The 26133-nt window shown below is 36.0% G+C and overlaps 1 protein-coding gene across 2 annotated transcripts in view; it reads left to right on the forward strand.

Annotated features, from left to right (window-relative positions):
• The window catches only part of ESRRG (estrogen related receptor gamma), a 249048-nt gene that overhangs the window by 180256 nt on the left and 42659 nt on the right, over nt 1-26133 (forward strand). For both annotated transcript variants that reach the window (XM_067293058.1, XM_067293057.1), the window contains exons 4-5: nt 14206-14316; nt 18760-18921. In XM_067293058.1, coding sequence (XP_067149159.1) covers nt 14206-14316; nt 18760-18921 — 273 coding nt within the window. The remainder of the gene's footprint in view (nt 1-14205; nt 14317-18759; nt 18922-26133) is intronic.

Below are 26133 nucleotides of genomic sequence, written 5' to 3' on the forward strand. Positions count from 1 at the left end.
CAAAAGAACAGTATTCTTAATAGTTTGAAAATTATTAAAGGTTTAGTTAGCCAAAATAAAAAAGGACAACATAAGGTATCTATGCTTCAAATATAGCAGGAAAGACATGTACAGTAAGCGATGAAACGCACTACTGAATTCATGTAAGAGGACCTTGGAAATCCTGTTTCATAATTTGTCCAAGTCTCTTTCTGCTTGAAATTTTGGGTTTCTGTTGACATGAAATACAATTCAATTACTGCTGAATTTTATGGTGAGCTAGCACTATAAGTCTGTCATTCAGTTGTTTTGATAACTGTTCTCATCATCATACTGAGAGGACTTACTTTTTCTTCTTGGATGTTGCTGTGGATGTCACGAGTATAATTGCGGATTGATTTGTTGTATGTACACTTCCTAGGGAAGTTGCTCAAAGCCTATCCTTGTGAGAGGACTCTACACATTGGTTTGGTTTGTGGCCGCTAGTTGTAAATGTCCTGAAATATTTCTGCGGATTTCTCTTTGTGGGTTTGTTTATTCAGGTTATTTACTACATTGACTATCTTTTTTTCACCAAGTAAGTTCTGCTCTTGTTTTCGCCATACCATCTCTTAAAGCTGGATGTCACAGTCTATAGGAATGAAATCCAGGTGGAAAAGTATAGTTCTATGTTTAAATTACAAAAGAAGGAAAGAATCCAACATACATCAGTTATAATGGAAGGGAGGAGAAATTTGGGAGAGAAATAGGAGAGAAAGCAGAAAATTTTGAAAGGAGCATAATATTTCAAAAAAATACGGACTCCATAAAAACAAATTGTTTGCCCTTCCTGCCCTTTAGAAGCAACTCTGGGTAAATCTACTGACTTGAGAGGAATTATGCTAGATTTGCAATGCACTGAGTGAGAAGAGCTTGGTCTCCTGTTTGGTAAATATTCTCCTTATGGCCCCTAGAAAAATAAAATATGCGTGTGTTTAACATTACACACAGTGAATATTCCCATTGAGATCTGCATTCTTCAGAAAGGTAAGCATGTGCCAATTTAAATAGACTCTGCTTGTCAAGTATTATTCACTTAACAAAACTAAATTTGCTTTTTAATTCTGTATCTGTTAAAGTTATATATAAAAATAATTCCTCAGGATGAAGAAATTTTATGGGTTTTTTAATAATGTTTATCTAATTATGTTGACCAGTTAATTGTATTAACATATCCTTGTACACTTTGTACACTTTTCTTCATAGCAATTGCCATTACAATTTAAACAAAAGTATATTACTCCCACAAATATCTTTTTATAAAGGCATTTTTAACAGTAAGGAGTTGCTTGTTGTGAAAAAGAATAATTCTCATGACAGCAATTGTTGACCTTTTTTTCCCTTTCTTTTTGTTTTGTTTTGTTAATTTAGTCTGGCTAAAATTACATACATATTCATATATTTTAATAAGAACAAAGCATTACTCTTGGATATTTTCCATAAATTTGTCCTCATAAGCAATTTGATAGACATCTATTATAACTGTAATGGGGAAGTTTACAGTAAATCAGACTGCCTGGTTTAAAAACCTAGAATTTATTAACCCATTTCCCAAAGGCCCAACATTTCATATCAGATTAGAAGAAAATTGTTGCTATTTTTTCTTTTAAAGCAGAGAGCATTTTACAGTCGAAGTATATTGTATAATTGTTGCAAGATTTATTGTGTTTTATTAAAGTAAAATCAATTTTTCTCATAGTATTAATTGTGCGTAACATTATGGACAGCCAAAAAGGGCTGGAAAACATTGAACACCTTATAATTATGTTTTTCAGCTCGGGTTTTCTGCATTATCTCCAATCAACTCCTCATGCTAACTACAGAAAAAATAGCGGGTATGTGGGCTAGCATGTGCTTTTGTTAGGAAGGCTTCTAGTGGTAGCATCAATAATGTGATATCACTAATAAACTTCCCATTAATTGTTCGAGTATTAGCTTAAGAGAAGCAGAAGCCACAAACAGGATAACCTCTCACCCCAGAGTGCTAGGCATCATCATCAAGTTATGAGGTTAGCAGCATATATAAATTGATTTCTAAATCAGTTACTCTCTGGGCATGAACGCAATGTTATATATGTTCAGGAGCATACATAATATTTAAAATGAAGAGTTAGCTTCATTTTTTGCATTTATGCATTCACTTTGTTTACTTTTGCATTTATGTCCACAGCACTTTGCCTGTACATACTAACTTCTTGTCTTTCATATTTTCTTATCCATTGCTTTGCCGAGATGAAACATAGAATATATATACTTGTTATAGGAATTCTAAAAATTTAATCTGGTGTTCTTTTCAAGCTTTAGCTGGTAGAGCTAGTCTTAGGATTTTATATATCTATATCTATTTACAGGAATATTCTAGCCCTTATTGTGTTAAGGGGGAAAAAAGTGAACACTCAAAGATTCAAAAAATAGTATATTTTTTAATCTTATGACTTTTCACCAGGTCTGATACTTTTTGGGAATCTGGAATATAAACTGATTCTAGAAATCACATTCAACAGAGAAGAAAAGCTCTCACATGTTTTCATAGCCTTCTTGTCTAAATTATTTTAAATGTCTGAGGCCTGGTTTCAGGAAGCAGATGCTCCCATCTGCAGAGAAGATTCCCCATAGAAATCAGTGGTGTGCATGGGCAGGAGGCTCTGTCCATATAATTCAATTGAAGAACTGGAGCTTTCTCTTGTAAAATGAAATAACTTAAAAATCTAATCCCCTTTTTGCTACTCACTCAACCTGAGCAACGAAACTGAATTGGTTGATCTCATTTTTGTTTCTACTCAGTCTCACGTTCTGATTCTCCTGTACACACAGGTCTTTGGTACCGATGTTCACAGCATAACAGGGGAAAGGTTAAATAAAGACAAAGGAAAAGTGCATTTTTAAACCATTTTTTCCCAATAATGTTACGTAAAGATACGAATATCCTTTTAAAAATGTAAAGCCTGTAATCGAGTTGACAGCCTTCCTTCAACCAGATCCTCCCCTGACTTCTCTCAGTGCTCTCACAACTCTGAACAATGTCAGAGCAAATGTTTGTGCAGGCGGATACGTCATATGAAATGTGTACTTATTTCTTATGAAGAGTTCTGTGGATTGGATACTGGGCCTCAGGACAGGCTGTTTCCAAAATCCCTTCCTGGCAATGCCATTCTGAGTGGATCACACAGTAATTCAAAATCAGGTGATTTTTTTCAAATACTAACTAGGGATTTAATGTTATAAGATTTTGATTTATGCACAGGTTTAGTTTGTTATGTTCACTGAACACTTGGAGTGCTTTCGTGTATGTAAGAATGTATGTGCAAACACAAATATGTTCACAAAATGGGGACCTAGAGTAAATTGCCATTATCTTGGAAAACTACTATTGTAACACTCATTTCCCTCTGCTTTCGGAAACTTTGCAGGCCAAATTTTTAACTCTGGAAATGAAACCTAAAAATTAGTTTGCTGTATTTAGCCTCTGAGTAAAAGTTTGAAATTAACATTGGGGACCTATCAGTTACATGCCTTAATACTGGGGTTGGGGAGAGAGAGTTGCAGATTAAATTGTAGCATAGCCTAGGACATTCTCTGCTAATGCTCCTGCAGGGCTTCCTGAAGCTGTTAATCACATGACAAGAAGTTATAGAATATTAATTGTAAAGGCTTTGTCTGATTAATTTCTTTTTATATTGATTATTTAATACAATTTTGTGAGTATCATCAGTATCAATTTTGTGAGTAGGTTATCAGTTCTTATACAGACTCCATATGTAAACTCATAATTGGATGAATTGTTACCCAACTTTTTTTCAGAAATGGAAAAATAATTTCTTTCTGAGTGTTTTTTTTCCCAGTATTCATTAAGCTGTACACATTGGAGCTTTTTTACCTGCCACCCCCAGAAATGATAACGTATGCAGAGAACAGATCTTCCCTTTGTTTCCACCTTTTCAGCAGAATGCGTTAAACCACAAGGTGACCATTACCAGAAAGCAATACCACCACAAAGTTGTTTCACTTTTTTTTTTATTATTATTATTTTACTATGGTATGTTTTGGTTTGATGCCCATCCAGCCACTACATTTTCAAGAGTTTTGTTTTTTTGTTGAACAATGGTCACTTTAACCCACTGCGCACAGTGTTCTGAAAATGAAAGATCTCCAGTGTATTCTCCTGCATTAAGTCTGATGTTTTCTGCCAGGAGCAACACTGCACAGAAAGGGGCTATGATACGGTATGTTGGCACCCTCCAGTCTGAACATATCAACCCAGATTACTGATTTTTTTCCACCTAAATACCAGATGAATATTCCCATTTTAATGTAAGCAGCTACGCAGAGAGAAGTTCAAAAGGGAATAGAAACCAGGGATTTTAAATTCCTCACAGTCATAAAATTTGGCTGCTTTTACTACAAACTGATACAAGCCATTGCTGGCTTTTCTCTCCATACAGGTAGAATTTTAAGAAACAGAAATAAATAGTATGTGGACAGGAATCGCAAAGTACAGAAAAGCCATGGTGTTTGTCTAAGTCACCTGAAACTTGTAACATAAGATCTTCTATTGTCTTGAAAATAGAAATTAACCTGGAATTATATTGTAAGAGTTCTCTGAGACCCCAAGTGGGACCCTATTTTGTAATTCCCCGTCTAATCCTGAAAAAGAGTTTGGCAACAAGATAACAGCACACAAAAGACAAAATGTTCATATATTTGCTGCAAGACTGAAACCAGCAGAAAATGCAAGAGCATCTATCACATATTCCAAGCCCCCATTTATACACAAAGTTGGTGCTTAGGTTTTTAAGTACCCCATTTTTTTGCACAATGTTGGTGTGCACATTTTTTTGTGCATTAAATAGATGGATATTAGAATATCTATCTAATTTCCAGAAACATAGGTAAAAGAGATAGACACTTAGACTATAAACTGTGATAAAATATAATGCTCTTAAAAGTGTGTTAGCCGTTAGAGGCTAAGACATGAGACAGATGTGAGGCTGAGACATGAGTTAAGCTCCTTTGGTTATTTTTCCATTGTACCAACTGGACTAGATTCTGCAGTGCTGTAAGACAGGATGTTGAAGGATGAAGGAAGAGGTTCAGAGTTCTGACGTACCTTTAGAGGATGCTTGAAGGAAGAAGTATAAAAGTGAAGACGTTCCACAAATCATTATCTGATTCTTGAAAAAATAACAAAAGCAGGGAAGAATTGTATAGTACTACATCAACAAAAGTATAGTTTGTAATTACACAGTACATAATTATAAGAGAGATAGTAGAGATAGTTAGCATTGTTACAGCTGTGCGAAGAGAAGAGACAAAAGCAAAATGATATTTCCATGAATAGCTTTGGAGAAGTCTGGAATTTTGTGAGAATATATGTTTTTGCACTAAGGCCAATTTAAACTCAGCTGGCAATATAAAGCCACCTTAACTGAAAAGCAAAGTCTCCCTTACTCTGCCAGATGAGTGCAATTTGAAAACTGAATTTTGTCTTACTCTTGTACTGTTCAGTTCAGAAGAAACTGGCTACTCCTTGATGAAGATGAGCAAGATTCTGTCCCAAAGGAAAAAAGAAAAAAGAGGGTAATTAAAAAAATAAGAAACAGAAAAAACTTGGCAGTGTGTTTATTTAGGTAAAGAACTTTTGTATTTTAGTGAATTGTACATCTACTTTAGAGATTTGATATGTTGAGAGTGATCCTTTAATTTCCTCCAGTTCTGTTCTAGCAAAATAGAATCACTTCTTCTGGATAGAAATCATAGTTCTAAGCAAGCTGCTTCTTGGTGCCACTAGGACTGATATGATGATCTTATGTAACTGTTTCAACTCACGCTGTTATGAACTTTCCTGTGACTTCTGGATCTCGAATTAATTCCAGAATCCAACATTATCCAAATCACTAGCTGAAATATTGTGAAACTGTGCATTATTATATCTGAAAAGGGTACTGAGATCTTGATTCATGCTACCAGTACTTCACAGTCTGATTATTGTAATGCATTTTATTTCAATCTTCCCATCTCTCTTGAGAGTCGCCAGCAAATGGTCCAGAACTTAACAGTTAGACTTCTTTTCTATTAGAGTTGTCACTAGCATAGCTCTTGAATTCTTTATAAGCTTTGCTGATGTGATCTAGAATAAAAGCCTGCTTTTGACCTTCAAGCTTTGATAAGGCCTTGCTCCAGCTTACTTTTTGACCTTTCTGTCTCCTTGTGTTCCCTGCCCTCTCCTTGGATCATCAGCTAAGCTGTCTTTTCTCAGTCTCCACTTGTCACCTTGGAGTAATGGTTACAAGTGTATTGATGCAGTAGTGACTTCACAGCCCAGCAAGCTCCACCTTACTAAATTGGTTGTAATTTGAACTCTGAAACAAGATAGCGTCTTGTGTAACTATATTTAAATAAATTAAGGTAAGAATTGTGGTATTTAATTAATGGTATTTCTTTATTTCTTCTTATACCTTTTCCCAGGATGCCATATGTATAATTAAAACAAGAAGGCATATACTATAACATAGTATGATTATGATATATAAGCACATTGATGTGAAATGAAATGGTGCAATTAGCAACAATATTTTCTGTATTATTCATAAAAACTTTTGCAATATTTTATTCTTCTGCCTGGTTATTAGTGTATTAGTAATCCAGGTAAATTTGAAAGAAGACTATTATGTGATGGCAGTTGTTTCATATCAGAAACATCGGAGCTTTATATTTGCACAGTCTTAGTTTTCCACTGCTTTTGCTTCACAGTTTGCAAATACTCACATTTGGTTGCAACATGGGCCCTTCCTTATTTGTAAAAAGTGAAGTAAAAGAAGTACAACTTTGGTAGCCTGTATTTAGTGGCCTAATTTCAGCCTCTTTCAAATCAGCATGATTCTAGCATAATGTTCTAATTCTAGTAGTGCAAAACTCGCAAAAGAGCAAATTTAGGTATCTGGAACTGAGTGCATAGAGTGTCTCTCTTCTGGATGAAACAGGTTTTTTTAAGTTCTTATTTGAAATGTAAAAGGATTTCCTTTAATAATATTTGGGAGATGATAATGGGTATTACATGTTTAATGCAACAGAGTAGCTGTCCTGTTTTTCTTTCCTTTTTTTTTCTTTCTGCACATTCACCTTCTCTTGAGCAGATATAAAAGGTTCAAGGCTTGTCAGCATCAGTTTATAGATAGCTGTTTAAAAATAATGAGATATTGGGTATTGTAAGGCTCAGGGCTGTCTTGCCAGACTCATTTATTTCCATTCACCTTTTGTCAGAATTGCAGACAGAAGACATTCAATTAAAACTTGTTACCTGTTGCGTTTGACCTAATTTGTATTTGTGAGTGTCACAGATTAGGATACTCAGCTTCATATGGAACCTTAAAAAATGTAAAGCAACGGTAGTATTCTGAACATTTTATGCCACATTTTCTTCATGTGAGCCTACTTGTTTATGGGCCATTCTTCATTGGAAATCACTCGTGCTAAGAAAATAATAGAATTTATTTACACAAAATCTCATTTGCATGGGAAAACTAAGTGGATTTTATGCATGTTCTTTTATATTTTAATGCATAAATGACAATGCACAAAAATTCAGCATGTAGCTGATTAGTTCATGCAAAGTTAATGTTCCTTTCAAGAAAGGTTGAGTACTGAGCTGTGTAAGTAACACATTTATCAGTTCTTTTGTCAAACTGAAAAAAAACTCCTCTGGTCTTTAGCCAAAGTGATTTTTTTTCAGTTCTTTTAGGAAAATCCAGCCTGTTCATCCCTTTCCCCCAGTAAAAAAGGGATTTGCCAAAATGTTACCTGTATTTATTTGATCTTCTAGAACCACTTCAAAAATTTTGAACATGGGCAAATTCTGAAATGAAACATGGGTTTGAAACATCGTTATAAAAAAATGAATATTTTTCTCCTTTTTTTGCCCCCCTGGGAAAATTCACTAAGTATTTTCAGTTGACCCAAGTCTTTTTTTTTTTTTTTTTTTTTTCTTTCTTTCTTTTGCTAATAAACTGTTTGTCCCAGATCTTGGTCAGATTCCTACAGGGTGTTATCCTCTGAGAAACTGAGGAACAGATAAACTAAGCAACTTACTCATAGTCATAGAGCAAGTTAGATATTAAAGTAATAAACATTAAGTGTTGCCTTTCATTCCATTACACGGTCAGGTTCCTAAACTAACTTATTTTATAAGCACCTCTTGAGGACAGCGAATTTTATCCCATATTAACAAATATATTCTTTCTGACTGAATATAAAGTAGGAGGATGGCTTTTAGACTTCCTGTGCTACGCTAAATAATGTGTTTAATAGTGCAGATAGCTATCAGAAGACAAAACACTAAAGCCTTCCCCTGGCTAATTGTTAATTCAGCTGTAGATCAAGAAAGCTTTAATGTGAGTCATAGCTTTTATCTTCTTTGATGACTTAGGACACAGTTTTCAAAAAATGGAAATGCCTAATGGAATGCATTTCACATCGCTGGCTGAATTTTTACCTGCACATGGTATTGTCCAAATACTATGTAAACTGATTTCAAAAGCTCGCTGATATCCTTATCATTCAGCACATGAAACAAATATACAGATCCCAAAGAAAAGATAGCTCATATTATCCTTTTTCTTCATGCTGTGTTATTTCCTGCATGTTTCCACTATATTGTGAAAGGTCTATTGCGGTTTAAAGGACTTGTGTGCAAATGTTTTTTCCACTGCAAATCTTTTAAACTTTAGGTTTAATGCACTGGCCTCACACTTCTCTAATCCCAAATTACAGAGATTACTGAATTGTCTAAAGAGTAACTAGGTGACCGTGCGTTCTTATCTCCAAATACATTCTGACTCTGCTCATGGAGGAAAAATGAACTGTTTTTCCCATTCTGTCAGAATAAATGCAAAACCCTGTGTTTATAACATTCACCCAAGCTTACCCAGCAATCTTATAAATATGCACAGTGTGTTCAGGTCGAAGTGGAACACTCTATCAAGATGTTGTCCCAAAGGAAAACCACATCAGAATCTGCCATTAAAATTCCTTTTGCTGTTTCTGATTTTGCTGTTAATCTCTTTTTTTCTCTGCTACTGATGTTTCTCCAGAGCTCAGAAAGATGCAGTTATTTTGGTATCCATTCTTTTTGGTTTCCTGGTCAGATTTTAAGACAATGCTGGGAATCTTACAGACATCTGTAGTAAAGTAGAGCTTTACCCAGTTACATATCTCAAAAAATGAGGTGAGAGTCTAATTTAGTACACACAGAATGGTGAATTGGAGATGGGAGCTTGCCGGAACGGCCTGCATGTAGAACAAGTCTGCTCGCCATGTTTCTCTTGTCTTGTGAAGGGGAGATGGAAAGGAGCACAGGCTGAAGGTTCCTCAGGAATTTAAAACTGTGGGGTTGGTTCTGGTCTCATACCTGCTCTTCACTGATGTATTTTCCTTGTCAGGAAGAGAGAGAGTTTTGATGTATTTAGATCTCAGTTCATATTTAAGTGCATTAGATTTATTTATTTTTCCCACAGTATAAAGCTATCCCTCATTACAGGTGGTTAGCAATTTCTCATAGGCAGTCTGCTGTGGGTAGGTCTTGAAGAGGACTTGAAGGAATGGGCGAATGCCTTACAAGTTAGCCTGCCAGTTTCTTGTAGATGTAGAGTTCCACGGGAAGGACAAGGATGTTAGCGGGAGAAATGAACAGATGAACTCTGAAGACTGGTATCTGTGGTAGGAAGGAGGGAATGGAAAAGTAGAGGAAAGTTATGTTATAAAGGAATAAATGGTACACTTTGCATGTGTGTATATGGCTTGGATCTGTGTGGAAAAAGAGAAGTGGTTAAATATGATTATCATGCCAGGGACCTGAATGACAGAAAGAATTATATATTGGGACAAGGGCAATTTTTTTGATTATATAGCACCAGTCACAGTGGGGTGCCTGTCCCACACAAGGACCTCTAGACAGTGTGAGAAAAGGCATACTAAATAGGAACAATAATTTGCAGCAGTGATAGTGAGGGAGGAGCAGATGAGGAAAAATGGAGCAAACTGAAAGTTCAGTTCTGCCTGGGCGAGGTTTCTTTAGGTTGAAATACCTGGAGGGTAGCTGACTTTGTAGGTCAGCCCTAGTCTTCGGTTATTTCTGTGCAAGACTGTATGTGAACAATTTTACTTCAGAGTAAGGGGCCAATATATTTTTATTTTATGCTGGCAAACATTTGATAGAAAGTCATGCAAAGATTGTGTGAGGAACCAGGAAGTGAACCTTGTTTTATTGAAGCTATGTTGTAACTACAAGACCATTTTTTCCTTAAGGCCAGCTGGAGAGATTCTTAAGTTGTATTAGTATGTGAATTACCTTCTTTAAAAAAAGTAGTTATTGCATTGATTTACATAGTTTTTATGTCTCCATATATTACAGTTCCAGTCTAACCCGTATCTTCTAAGCTTTGTAAATCATGTCAAAATGCGTGATTTCCCATCACTCTTGAACAGATGAGTTCTAATGAGTTGCACTTGTCATAAGACGTAAAGTGAATGTGTTGCAGCCTTGACTGTTGAAGTGATATTATAATTGGTAGCAGGCCTGTTCTTTTTATTTGTACTGCAATAAGACTCCCTGCGGACACCACAGTTTTTCTTATTTGAGGTTTGTTTTTGTTTTTCTGTTGAAGAATTTTAAAAATGAAACACAGTGTTGGGGAACATGGAAAATCAGCTTGCTTGACTTCAGGGGAGCTTTGCTCGGTTGCATTAATGGATAATTTGACCCTAACCAACTGTAATGATAATACTTACAGTACAGTTCATTCAGTGATCTGAGTGGAATGGATATCTCTCTCTTCACTTTATGGTTGGGGACGGTGACAAGGGTGAGTGGATCGAGTTGCCAAAAACCCTGGCAAGCCACATGCACAGCACACCTAAAGCAGAGGTCTCTAACTTCACTCTGTACCCTAGCTAGATGCCACAAAATCTTCTTTAATATTCTGAATACAGAATGTGTGTTGAATTAAAGCAATTGCCTCTATGATCAAGATGTTAGACCCCCCACAAAATAAAGAACTTTGTGGACAAAATTGTTTCCCCCCCCCTTTTATTTTAAACAGAGAAGGAATCAAATGTTGCCATCTTGAAAGCAGATTAATATATCTTTGTGTAATGAATTATCTCTACAGCTCTAAGAGTTATAAGTGAAAATGTATGTGTATACACAGAAATCTCTAGATTTCAGTTTGCTACCCTCCAAACTCCAGTAAGTTTTCACCAGATGTCAGACTGGCATACTTTCTTACTTCTGAAGTAGTATCTTGCTTTATGTTTACTGCTGTTAAGACTCTTTGGAAGTAAAATGTCACTTGAGGTATGTGAGATTATCAGAAATTGATTCCAAAATAGTTACTTTGTAATAGTATTAGGAGAGATGAAAGCTTTTGAACTAAAATGATGGTAAACTTTGTATCAATTTTAAGAAAAGGCTTATAAACTTTCGATTTATATTCTATTGGTATTATGTTATCAAAAGGATTTTCACATTAGAATTTGAACTAATTATATTATAGATTTATGTAATTTTAAAATAGGTGGTACCGTTATTGACCAGTTACTAGAATTGTAAATTTTGTGCATTTTAAAAAAAAGTGTAGCTATGTTTACAGGTATAGATATGTATATATGTGAGTGCATGAATCTGTGTATAATTTTGCTATTATGACATTTGTCTGTATTTCCATTGAATATGTGAATGTCTTGAATGTGTATCTCAGCAAATGCAAAGGAGGTAAAAAATTGTTCATCTTGGTAGATTTATATTATTTTAATTTAAGCTTCAGTTCCATTACTTTTTGATTAAACATACTTCTGTCTGATGCTATCCATCTTTTATCACTATGAAATCTGCTCCCAAGCAGGAAGAAGGATGACATCTGAATTATGCAGAAATCATTTTCTATCTATTTTTCTTCAAATGTTGGGCTATCTTTTTCATAATCCCACCAATCTCATATGTGCCTTGTTCTAATCCTCTGCCTTTTTCTGAATATTCAACTATCAAATCTTGGTCTCTTGCTGTATGTTTTCATGGCAATGTATTGTCTTGAATGCCATTTTCTTTGGGTAGAGCTGAAACTCCCTGATTCAAGGATGGAGGACACTGAGTTACCATTAGCTCTGAGAAGTTTTTAACTAATAGTTTTGAAACATATTGTTGTAGTTCATGCATTTCTGAATATAACTTTAAAAACAAACAAATATATCCATTCTCTGTTGACTGAATCACTGTGAATTTATACCAAATAGCTTAGACCAGAAATCAATCACAGGTGTGGTAAAGATATAGGTAAATGCCATAAATAAGGAGATTTCATTCATAATTACACACTGACCTATTTGGATATGTGGTTGATTAGTTTTATTATTTATATGAAGTGGTTCACAAAAGTGAATTGGTATGGTACAAAGAGAAATATACTTCTTGTGTTTGGGAGAAGAAAATACAGTATTTACAGTACAGTGAATGAAATTTCACTATTCAATACAGATGATTGCTATCTAATTTGCTGGTGAGCAAGAAGTAGTGAGTATTCTTGTATACAATTCACTGTTTTACAGTTTTACATCGGCTGTGACCTGAAGCCAAATAACTGTCATGTTATTAACCTTTACAGCTATGAACAGTCCATTTAGGCAAATGAGAACACGATCCATACAAAGCCTCCGCTTTGAGTACAGAATCAGATCTTTAAACTACCGTCTTCCTTGAGCCAGTCAGAGTGTTCCTGTGGGTTAGTTTCATGCAAACTCTAAAAGCAGTAGATATAACAAGAAAAGAAAAAAGCAAGAAATAGAAAAGAAAAAGAAATGAAAACAAAACAAGACTTGGCCTTGGATTTTTCGCTTTTTGTTTTCTATCAAAACCCGGTCAATCCTCTTCCTTCTTTTGTTTGAAAGAGGAATGAGAGATCTTTCCTGTCAGTTAGACTGTGCTGCCAGGGCAGGTTCATGGGCAACACATAAATCCGTATTCTTCATGCCTTGCTCATAAACTGTAGCTTCTCTCAGTGGTGGCTTTTATGCATTCCAGAAGCCAGTTCTGGAGTTATTTCCTGAGCAGAAGAGAACAGGGGAATGATATAATAATGGAAATGGAAAAGATAAATAGAGGGAAGAGAATTAAAGTAGACAATGAAAAGAGAAGTGAGAAAGTGAGCTACACTTTAATACATCACTCGCATGAATCATTGCTACATAATGTTTCTTTGCATAATTGTATAGTTAAGTCCATGTCATCAGGGACATACTTTGCACTTAGTATCCTGTTGCCCTACATGTGTGCTGAGTTTTTCAACTTCAGTGATACGCTACTGTTTGGTTATACTGATATTCTTCCTAGTTGTCTAGAAATCTGTCTGTGTGGAAATAAAGAAGGAAATAAAAACACTTAATTGTTTTATAGGACCTACCATCCTTTCTTTCCCCTCCCTTTTTTATTTTCTCTATGAGAGCAGCCACAGCCTGTTTCAGGAAGGTGAGCTCCTATATATCTATACAATACAGTTATCAGAATGCTTTATTAAAGCAATGAGCAATTTGGAAGTAGAATGCAAATGTTAATTCATCATTGCTGACATATAAATGAACACCCATACAATTTCTTTCAAACCCTTGTGAACCGTTTCGGGTCTTTAAATCACATATATGTTCTTATTTTACTAAGGGCACTTCCTTTGTGTTCTCTGGCCATGTAAATTAAAAGCATTGCTTTTGACTATCTAAACTGTATTCAACACTAATTGTTTATAAAGTTCTCATTCTCTGTAATTCTCTGCTCATGATGATAGCCTTGTATATCCATGGTGTTTATTACAGCTTTGAACAGGATCCAGCTTCTGCTAAAGAAGACTTCAGATCAAACTCTTTCAAACAAAAACTAAACTCATTAGCTGTTATTAACATTATGTTAAAAAAAAACCCAAATGCTTTTAAATGAACAGGAAATTATGTTGTGAGCTTAGTCTTGCACATGTGAAAATCTAAATAGCTTACAAATACTTTTAGTACTGTTTTCTATTGTTTTTTTAATTATTCTTTTGAAATAAACATGCATTTAAATAAATCTTGGAAGGCGGGAGACAGGAGATTGTTACCTGAAAGACATCCTCAAAATATATTTAATTCCATGTTTGCTTATTTTTCCCAATGTAGGTGTCCGCCTAGACAGAGTACGTGGAGGTCGCCAGAAGTACAAACGCAGAATAGATGCAGAGAATAGCCCATACCTGAACCCTCAGCTAGTTCAGCCAGCAAAAAAGCCATGTAAGTACATCAGATATATCATCTTTTCTTTGAGTACAAGGCATGGAATCCTAGTCCTGTTCACTAAGTTCCTTCTGACTGAGGCAGAGGTTTGATCAGAAGATGCTACCATGAGGACATTTAGCTGTGAACATACTTTGTTTTAAATGTGCTCATCCTTTCTCAAGCAGAGTTAAGCAAAGAATATTTTTACAGGTGGAGGTGTATAAATGCATGGGTTATGCAGTGCAAATTTTACATTTACAGGTTATCTTTATTTTTAGTGGTACATAAAATGATTCATACTGTGATCATTAGTTCATTGGAGCTTCTAGTTTCAGATTTCACAAGAAAGTGATTTTTGTAGTTTTCACTAGCTAAATGAGTTTGACTGCTCAGCCTCCCAATGAAAATACATTAAGAGCCTCATTAATTTATACCTGTAGAAGGTTAATACACTACCTAGCATTAGATTAAAACAGCAATATGCCACACTAATAACAAGCATAGATTGGTAGTTCTGGCTCTGATACCTTTATAAGCGTTATGAGGCTTTTTGTTTTGCTTTTTTTAATAATGTCCTTGATTGTATCTTGTCAGGCTGAAATTAAAAGAGAGAGAGCTGATCATCTCATTGCTAAAATACAAGTTCCATCCTCTTTGCGATTAACTAAAAATAGTTAGGGGTTTTGCTCTGCAGCTTATATAAACTCAAGCAGCGACTGTACTAATTCCATGAAGTAAATTTAATAGCATTATAGCTGTAGTGCAAGAGCCTAGTGTATTACCCTACAAAGGCAGAGGCTCCTTATCAAGTCCATGTAAACTCCTCCAAATTCAAAGCAGAATTCACACATCCTGTCAAGAAGGTTAATTTGCTATTAAAACAGAGAAATAAGCCAGAGAAATAAAGGAGAGAAATTCCTCCTTCTTCCCTTTCGCTCTGCTCGCTATGCCTCTGACAGGAAAAGGCACTGCACATGACAGTTCAGGGCTCTTGACAGTACCTGGCTGCACGGAAAATGGGATCTGTTTCAGTTTGTGTTCCCCAGTAGGGGACAGTGCTGTGTACAATACGTTTGAGCATATGGGGAGCTGGAGAGCACATAAACAGACTTTGAACTGTAAGTGAAAGGGCATTCTAGCTATGTCAAAGAAAAAACAGCCAGTTTTTACATAAAATTAAGGCTTAAGTGAACATATGGCATAGTTTCCTTTTGCCTTTCCAAAAAACATTATGCTGATTATATTCCTTCAATTGTCCAATCTGGCATCTTCTGCTCAGCCTACATAAGCTGTCCTACCGTTCTGTAAATACAATCTAGGGCTGCACTAAGCAGATTTTGCACATTATAATAAAAACTTTCTGATAATACAATAAAATTTAATAAACTAATGCTTAATTTCATTAGAGGTTTAGTTTTCCTGGGTGCACAGATTGTCAGTTTTTCATTTACTTGATATTGTCATTGAGTCGAAACGTTGATAGCCTAACATACCAAAAAGCCAAGACCAAAACCGCAAAAATAAAAGAACCCAAGCCTTTTAATATGAGCAGAGGTTGATGCTGTTGTGCTGAAATACAAGCATCTCTCTGTAAACCCGAGATTACTGCAAAGTGGTGCGTTGCATTACCTTTAAGAAGATAACTACACCGATTTCTCTAAGCTACGTTTGTCCGAGATAAACTAACCTCCTTATAAATCATTACTCATTATCTAAATGCCTCCCTTAATTTTCCTTAGCTACTCCATTTACAAATATTTTTGTAATAAGCATTTATAAAACTTAATTTTGGGATCCTGTCAGATAAGTGTCAAGAAGCACTTGAATCGGTTTTGTGTGGAAGTAGCCTGGGAGATTTTCTGGACCCTGACTGATAGTTTGTGTATAACAAAGGCAGAAGAATGAAAATTGGGTTCTATTGATTCTAATTAGGGAAACATTAAATAAGATTTACCTAGAAACAGTGCTCATGGCTATTCAATTTCCTGAGTGATGGGGCTTTCTGAGTACATTCAGAATTTTCCTATGCTGTATACTAACACATGCTCCAATACATGTAGCTTTTTTTCCCTATAGTGAAAGAACTGGCATTTTGAGGACATTTCCTAGACCTGCTTGTGGTCTCCATAATAATTTCCCAGCTTCACCACAGAATCTAATAGCCTGCATATAGATCTTGTTGATCGTGAAAATAAAGTAATTTTTGATTTTGTGAATCATAAATCAAAATATATAGTATTCCTGAATCATCTGCAAAAAGCCTTTGATGAGGAAACTTATAAAAAAAGGAAGGAGGCTTTTTTGGCTATTTCTTCTGTCTGTTTGCAGGAAGAAAACAGAACTTGGGGACATGAGTGGTTCTGCATTCATTTATCATTGGGTAAAAAAGTTTAGGTCCTCATCTATATGTGTTTTGATATTAAGAATATCTACTTTATTTATCCCATTTTTCAATACATACAAAATACTGGAATTTTGGAAGAAGCAATGTTTTCTTTTTTCACTTAGAAATATGGAATTTTCTGTGTGAAATTAAAAAGTATATGAAAGACTTTAAAAAATAAAAAAGTATGTGCAAAGGCTGTTTGCCAATATAAGTTAAAAGTACCATCTGTCATCTTTAAATAAGAATAGAATTCTGCATTAATCAGTTTGATAATCAGTAGAATATTGAGATCAAGAATTATTCATTTGGCATAGTTCCTACAGTTCATATAAAACATGACTATATCCCCTTGTAATAAAACACACTTGATGTGATGGTTTCCAGTTGGCTCTTGTGCTTATTTTATGAAGGACTAACATATATCACAACTTCTGACACACAGATTTGGAATAAGGCAAAAATTCTAGTGACAATAGATCAGAATCAAGGAGTCCATGTCACAAAAGAGCAGTAAAGATTCAGAAATCAGAAGCAAGTGAGTATATTATGGAAATCTGGCCTGGGCTGGAAGGGAGCCTGTGCGGTGCTCGTGGGCAGCTCACAGCCCTGCTCTCTTCCACTGCAGTTCCCCTAAGGGAGGGCAGTGTGACTCCCTCTCCTGTGACTTCCCCCGGAAAGGGGCAATAATACTATTTCTAATGGCTTTCTCTGCAGTCAGAGAATACTTAGCACCTTCTCCCAGTGGATTCCCATTTATATCAAGCTGCATGACTCTTTTGCCTAAGGAAGGGAAAAGATTAGTGTAAATTCACTAAAGGATGCTTGTTTGTACTTTAAATTCCGGTGGGACGTTTGTGGTATAGCTACCATGGCAAAACGTGTGTAGGCAAGAAGTATAACAATATATATATTTTTAGGAGCCTCAGTGAATTAGTCCTTTCCGCATCATTCACTTTGAGTTCTTAGAGTAACAAATCAGGCTCCTGTACAGAAATAAAATATTTCTCTTGTGCCTCCATGTCAATATAATGCTCATTTAATGTTTGTCCTACTTATATAATACAGATTAGCAACACTGTGCAGTAAATCTCCAGGCTCTTTTACTCTTCTTTTTTCACTTTTCATTATAACTTAATTGATTATTCCAGATAGATTTCTCACAATCCATCTGAATGAAAAAGTAAATATTAAACACATAAATGAAAATGTTATATAGGTAGAAATAACAAACGTGAATATGATAAAGTATCACTCTTTGCAGAAAACCAGTTTTCTCAGATAGGATCTCCATCTGTTGTTACTTTCTTTTACACTCTTTCATTGATTTTAATAGCTATTCCTGACCGGAAATGCTAGGAGACCCCTACTTCATTTTTATACTTCAAGAAGCTAGTTTTATACATGATTCTAAATGTGTGTGTTTCACAGAAGAACAAATATATGATAGGACCCTTTTTTCTTACCAGATAGGCACCAAGGAGTACAGATTTATTGTTAACATTTTAACAGGCAGGGTACATGTAATATAAGATATATGGGATGACAAGCACTGAGAAAGTCCTGAGACCATTCTGTTAGGACAGTTTAACAGTGACATCTGCGACAGAGAATGGCAGCTGGAGTCACTGACAGAAGTTATAGATTTCAGTGATTCACTAATTGCTTGTGGTATTTACTTGGTCAAAAAATATATCTGCTTTTCTTTTGCAAGTAATTAAAGAAAAGCAAAACTCTTCTATCTGTGCAGTCCAAAATACATTATAATGCATGAAGATTTTTCTGTAATGATTTTATTCCAATATTAGGAGATGATCATGTATTTCTACATCCCATGAAATTTATTTTCTTAAGAACATAATGTCTGAGCGTTGCTCTGTGCATGATAAACATTTTTAATGGATCAGATTTGTCTGCGCTGTAACTGCTTGTGGAAGCCAATAGTGTTATAGGAAGATTGAATTAGGTCCTGTATCTTCAGAGAAATTCTTATGCACTTTGAAATAACAGTCAACTGTTTGAGAAGTAGAATGACACTACCGGTGATCTTGTACTGTTCTGGCCCATTTTTACAGATAACAAGATTGTCTCCCACTTGCTGGTGGCTGAACCAGAGAAGATCTATGCTATGCCTGACCCCACTGTTCCAGACAGTGACATCAAAGCGCTTACCACTCTTTGTGACCTGGCAGACAGAGAGCTGGTGGTTATCATTGGATGGGCCAAGCATATTCCAGGTACATACAGTATTTATTGCAAATAAATGACGTACAGAAGTCCTCACATGGATTATTATCTTGTGGTAACAAAGATGATTTGTTCTCTCATTACAATGCGTAAAGTTTTCTTAAGGCTGCGGATTATTCACAGGACATAGGTTAGACGATAATATTCTTACCTTGGAAGCAATATTATTCTTGCTATGCTTGTTACTGTGTTATTAAGTTTTACATACTGCTCACTGAATCAATTTCTTTTATTAAGATAAACCTGCATTGCTGTCTAGAGCATTAGCCTGGTATGAAGGACAGTAAGCTATCTTAAATTCTCCCCTTTGTACTCCTCTGATTCATCAATAGCTGAACATAAGGCTAGTTCTTCTCTTCCATAAGGCACTAACTTAGACTGACTACAGAGGAACTAAAAATTCAGTTGTATTTTGGCATGGCACAGAGCAGTTGTTCTCTCCATTGACTGAACAAGTATGAGAACTCCATTGTGTGAGTTCAGGAGAAAGAACTGGATTCTACCTGAGGGTCTGTTCCTACAGCTTAACAGATCCTTGGTCTGCAAGAAATGGACTGGGGTCTATGTCACATAAATGTGTTACTATAGTTAAAGCTAACTGGCACCCTTGTTAGCAAGAAAAGCAGGGGATCATCAAAAGTAGTCTCTCAGAACAGAAGATGAGTGATTTCTTCAGATGACATTTGAAGTATGGGCTTTTTTCCACAGTGCTGGGGTATTTGCACTTGCTCTGTGGGCTAATACTCAAGCTTGTAGACAGGGTTTTCAGTCTCACCTTTCACAAATGGTAAAGTCGCACAAAAAAGTTTGGAGTTTTTATTGTTTTTTAAGGTATTTTTTTAGTGCAGCACATGAGCAGGCATGTTTGTGCAATTTTGTAAACTTGTTAGTTTTCTAATTTCCATAGTGGAGCCTCACCAAACATAAGAATTGATATCCTTTAATTCCTCTGAGTAATACAACATCCTTATTTTAGATGTTATTTTGGGATACCTTAGTATTAATCAATAATCCAGTCAGTTGTCTATTTGTCAAAGTTAAAAAATACGTTTTATTTCTAGCACCAGAAGAAATTGCATTATTAGTCTTCTACTATTACTGTCAACAATACAGTTGAAACAGCCCGAGCACTGAATCCTTTTTATTCTTCAACCAGAAAGCACAGTGTCTATATTCCAATCTTTCACTTTGTTGCTAGGATTCTTGGGCATTTAGCATTGTACAAACATTAACTTTAGGTAAGAATTGCTTCTTCCTATTTCTTTACATTGCGCCAAGCACTACAAGGCCCCACTTCTTATGGTAGGTGCTTCTGGGTCATCGTTGATAAATACAAAAACTACCAAATAATAAAAAAATAATTTGTATGCTTATGGAAATTTATTTTACTTCAGGGGAGAGACAGCAACCTACAGATTCTAAAACAGTCATTATGCCACATAGTTGAAATTTAGTTGTTATCTATACCACAAATGGTGTATAAATAAGCTTTGTATCACAAGCAATGTTTTTCTGGTACAGTTAACTTATTTCTGTCTCCTTAAACTAGTTTGTCTTTATGCTTTGAATGCTACAGTAATTTCTTTAATCAAATTGATGGAAGTCCCTTTCCCAGCCCACACTGAAACCAATTTATTGGTCATGATACGCCAGCTATGTTGCTAACAGTCGTAACGAACTGTCAGGCAATATCGCAGTGAAGCTAATTTGAAGTCATTAGGTGTGCAGCGTTCAGGCAACAATTTGTTACAGTGGTTAGGAACACAGCTGACATTTCTGAATGGCTTTGTTCAGAGCAGTTCTAGATGAGCCCAAGCAAATTGTAAACTAATTTAAACATCACTCTATATTATACTAGCTACTTTGTCTTACACTGGTTGCTAATAAAGCACCCCAAATTAAGTCAAAATGAGTTAAATAGGTGAGTTTGCATTTCATCTTTGAAAGATACCTACATTAGTTTAACCAAATAGAGTAGTGCTCAGAGAAGTGGGTCACACTCCACAGTAGTTGCGGAGGAGCTTTTATCAGTTTGATTTGGGAATATGTTGCATAGCTTGGATTTGGCTGGGGGGGCAGGGGAATGGGAAGAGCAGAGGGATGGGACTGAGCAGTCTTTAAAATGATTCAGTGGCTCTGGTTACTGTGAAAAAGCTATTGGATGCCATGAGCTGGCACTGAGAATTTAAAGCCTACAGTCAGAGGAACACTGCTGTCATGGGGCAGCCCTTTGTTATGAGGTAAAGTCAAAAGCACACCTGCCATGGTAAAGTTGCAGCTTTCTAAGACTGCTCACCTGACCCTGTTTAGGAATGGGAAGAATAGGAAAAGGACTAAAGAAGAAACAAAGGCAATCCTTTTGTAAGCCTTCTGGTAACAGAGGGCAGTGATAAAATCTACGCTTGCTGTCTTTTGATCACAAAAATCAAAAAGCAAAAGGGCTTGACATGCTAAAGGGTAAATGTGAGGAGCATTCGTAGCTTGGTTTTGAGTGATGAAGTACTGTTGAACTTGGACTGCCTAAGCTCAGCTAATGTCTGGCACAAAACAACTTGTAGAAAAGCCTAGAATGGTGCTACCTGACTGTTTTCTAAGACAACAAATGTTACCATAGGCACTAATATAGCAGGGTGGAAAAGTGGATGAGTTAGAAAAGGGGTGCAAGTTGCCTGAAAGTTCTGTGTAGCTTAGTGGGCCAGGTAAGTCCTTGGTGCAAATCTCTTGGGAGTCAATTAATTATACCAGTAGTGAATTTGTACCTAGCACAGCAAATCAGCAATACTCTTTCTTTACTATAGTGATTTTTTAAGCTTCAGTATAATTAAAGGCCCTCACATATCAGCTGCATAATAACTAATAAAGATCTTGCTATAAAGCATTGTAATTCAAAGTCAAACATATATTTGTGGAAGAAAACAAAATTTTTTTTGCTCTTCTAACAGGGAGTCTTTTAATGAGATTGTCTCTTAAAAGGTAATAATGCAATATGCATTCTTTCCTGGCCAACCATTATCCTTTGCAGTCATAGCCTAAAAATTGTTTTAAAATTATGCAAAGTTCAAATGCTTTCATAAAATCATTAGTGTTTTTGTGCTATTGGAAACATTTTCAGTCCTTGCTTTTATTGAACAAAAAGTGGATGCCATCTGCAAAAGAAAATATTGAAAGAAAAATATATATAGAAAGGCTTTATCAGTAAATAGAATTAGTCTCCTTGCATTAATAAATCAAATAAATGGAAAGTGTGTTGTTATGAAACATGACCATGTCTTATCTGAAGAAGAAAAAGATCGCAATGGCATTAGGAAATGCTTGACTTTAGTTAGAGCAGCGTAAGGGCACAAGAACAGATGATGGTGCCCTAATAGCCCTTTTTAAGAATGACAGGGCCCCGCCATTAGCATCCTTTTATATCCTTGGAAATTGCTCATGCCTCGCTTTTCTGGTTCCTATCTGCCTGACTTTTTTATTTCTCTTTCAATTGCATCCGCGCTCGGATAAGCGCATGCTAACACAATATGATTGAGCTGTAAAATGGAACGCTGTCGCCTCTAATCTCTTTTATGTAGATATGGAGGTACTTCCACACTCCACTTCATTCTCTCTCCATTGTTGGCCTTTTTAGAATGTGTTGCCGAGTAATGGAGGCTCAGTCAAATATTAGAGATAGGTTTCACAGGGTGTGATAAGAAGATTATCAGCCCAGCAGTCAGATCTACTGTTGTTCTTTGTGTCAGATTAAAATATTCCTATGTACTGTAACTTCGTTAGCAAAATACTGAAGATGCTTAGGGAGAGACTGATACTGCTTCATCTCCTGTTTGATGAGACAAAGCCCATATTAACTGACCTACATAAATTGTAAATATATTTACAGAGCCTCTGCAAGACTTATTTTATTTTATTTTATTTTATTTTTATTTATTTTTATTTTATTTATCTCTTAAATAAGAGACAGCTGCTAAATTCAATATTTACTGGTGGTTGAGTTTTCCACCCTTTGCTTGTATTTTTGGGAGGGTCTATTTTATTTCAGGTATATTTAATAATTAAATTCTTTTCCAGTGTGGGGTGGGATTCTGCTGATGTCTAGTCACAGTTTCAGGGTCATTTAGGCACCATTTCTGTAATGTAACTGTCTCATTGGCATTCAGCAAAAATATGCAATGTTCTTTCATATTAAGTGGAGGCAGGAAGCATTAAGCTCTTAAAAATGTGCATAACAGGAAGCTAAAGGGACAAAATGTTCTCTAAAAAATTTGCATGCATGAAAAAACATCAACCAGATCATAGAAATCAACTTTTTGCACTTAAAATGAAAAATTTGTTTGGAAAGAGTAAATCAGGCTAATACATCAAAAATAACTAGTTACATTATTTAGTAGAATAAGCCTGCTTGTCTTCAACTGTGTCCACATTTTGCTAGCAGTAACAGTGTTCAAGAAGGGGAACAGTTAGAAACTGATACTACCAGTGGTGCTAGTATGAAAAAGAAAAGAGGACATGATTTTGATGGAGCAAATCCAAGGATGTTTTGAACATTTTAGTGCTAATGTTAATGTTTTATGAAACATTATTGTTCCAGTATACTCTTTGTAGAGGACAATATTTAAGCTTTCCTTTCCAAAGCAGCTCTCAGGGGTATAGTTTAACATTCTAATACTGAACAAGAGCATGACTTGCTGCAGAGTTGTCATTTCTAAAATGCCCTTTGCAAATCATATGTTCCAGAAATACCACCCAATGTAGGTAAAAGTACAGAGAAAAAGTGGACAGTAATCACTTTGGGGAAGCTAATTTTCAAGAAAGCATAGGAGCATGCATACATGGTATGTGCATGCAGGTATGACTTAGGTGCATACGTACTTGTTCCCATACACATAGTTGTGTATATGTGTATGTGTCTGTATCGTAGTGGACATGTAGCATGTGTTTAAATGAGAATGAAAAAGTGCTGAATGTTATTTCATGGTGGCAATCATGTCTGTAGGACTTTGAAGATGGGCTGAAATCTTGTTTTAGAACTACCTGGTGTATAAGATCACATATCTTTTAGCTCTAGTTAGCATCCTGTTTGTGCCCAAATCCTTCTCTGAGTTGTCATTTGCGCAGCTAATACAGACTTTCAGCTCTGCAAGGGGAATAGGTGTCTTCCTGTATGTCTGTACCATGCTGCTTGCTGCTGTAAAATTACTTTATTTCTGCTAAATTTGAGGCCTTCTGTAGTGTCTTCTGCTGCTAGCTGAATTTGGGACCATTTCTGACAGCACGACCACTCCTGCAGCTGTCTTAGAGTCCACTGTCACAGGGTGCCTGTCACTCCAGTGACAGGTGGACATGTTCATGTGACTGTAACATGGAATGGAGTATGAGCTCTTTCATGCTAAGAGGTTTGTAGTGATAATAACTTGAGCCTCCTGAGGAACCAGGACATCTTGCCCTTTATCGCTGTTCTGTCCTGGACACTTTGCAGGTTCTCTTTGCCTTCTGTCTATCAAAACCCCACTATCTGCTCTTCTCTTAACTCCTTCTACAGACATGCACTAATTATGGAAATCAGACATGCTCTTCCCTGTGACGGAAACGTTCTCTAGCTCACAACTTGTACGACTTGTGTGCTCTGAGGGATGCCGTTCCCCAGGCCTTACAGGTAGAGATTCCAGCCAAAAGGCTTCTCAAAAACTGCAGTCTTCCTTGACCTCTGTTACTAAATTGTACGATAGGGGAGATCAGCAATTGACTATCAGTTTTATCTTTGAGCCTTAGCACAGATGAACTGCTAGACACTGCCAGTGTGTAGATCACTCCACTGATTCAAGCTGCTCTGAGCAGAGTGGAACAACAGTGTATTAAAATGCCAGCAGTTCATCTATCCCACTGTTTTTTACATGAGTTTTTTTAACGTCAGTTGAACTGCTAGGAATGATGTCTTTTTTTTTTCTTTTTTTTTTTCTCATTTTTTGTAAACACCTCTAAGATAATACCACAGAGGAGGTGTACGTGATTTTGCAAGGCTGGGAAGAGGTTGGATTGAGGTATGAATGGGGGTATGAATCAGCATGTCCACTGTATTTTCAAAACAAAACAGGAATATGCAGTGTGGTAGAAGGTAGTTATAGAAAGGCCCATTTGTTTGTTTTAAAAACAATATATCCACCTGAGATGTGATGGCAGACTATTCTTGATGGATTTGTTACTGAAGTCAGTGACAAAATTTTTGCTGAGGTCAGCAGGAAAAGGAATATGCCCTCTGTGCAACTAGAGATGCACACACTCTTAGTGTGTCTGTTGATCAGAAAAGACTGGTTCCAGCTCATGATTGAGACAGACAGCCATGGAGAGGTGAGGAAGTTACTGGTACTACTAGTCATACCTCTTCTGGGGTAAATAGAGCACTTTAGCTTCCAGAATAGTCAATTCTGGCATCCTTTACTAGCATTAAATTAACTGAAAAGAAGAAAATATATTCCCCAGCATATAAACATACCATCATGTAGAAGTTATACATTAATATAAAATAAATGTGCAGTAGGACTGAAATGGTATTTTTACAAAACCATCCACATACTGGTTTTGATTTTAAAATCCCTATCTTTTTTTTTTTTTTGGAAAAAGCTTGTTTAAGAATAATCTTCAGCAAAAGTTGTCTCAAACTTATGTTTTACTTAGTTTTTTTAAAAAATTGAATCCTTCATTAAAATCAGCTTCTCTCAAGATCAGAATTAAACAATGACTTTACATCTTTAGGAAGTCCACTTTTTATTCTTATACAAGTACCCTCTTCCTGTTCTTTCTTTCCTGTTGACTATCCCTCCCCTCCACCCCCCCTCCACTTTTTTTAAAACAGTCTTCTCCCTCCACCTGTGCCCTGAACACACACACACACACTACACTGTCTGGTTGTTGCACTTTCCCCCCCCCCCCCCCCAGTTTTCCCCCTTTAACTGCCTCAAACAATCTCCAAATGAATGCATGTCTATCATGGCCTTAGCTTTGACACTCTGGATATATTGATTAATAGTTGCCCTAAGCTCCTTTTAGCAAATCAAATTTTCACTTTTAGCAAGGATTTCGCCTCTGATTTATTCAGCAAAGTGAAATGCACTAAATTGACTTTGGCATTCAGGGAAAATGGCTGAAAAACAAAGAGGAGAGGAAAGAGATATAAATTGTGTGGCAGCTGGAGACTTCAAGCGTAAGAG

This window comes from Apteryx mantelli, chromosome 3 (assembly GCF_036417845.1).
Source record: "Apteryx mantelli isolate bAptMan1 chromosome 3, bAptMan1.hap1, whole genome shotgun sequence".
Classification (NCBI taxonomy): Eukaryota; Metazoa; Chordata; class Aves; order Apterygiformes; family Apterygidae; genus Apteryx; species Apteryx mantelli.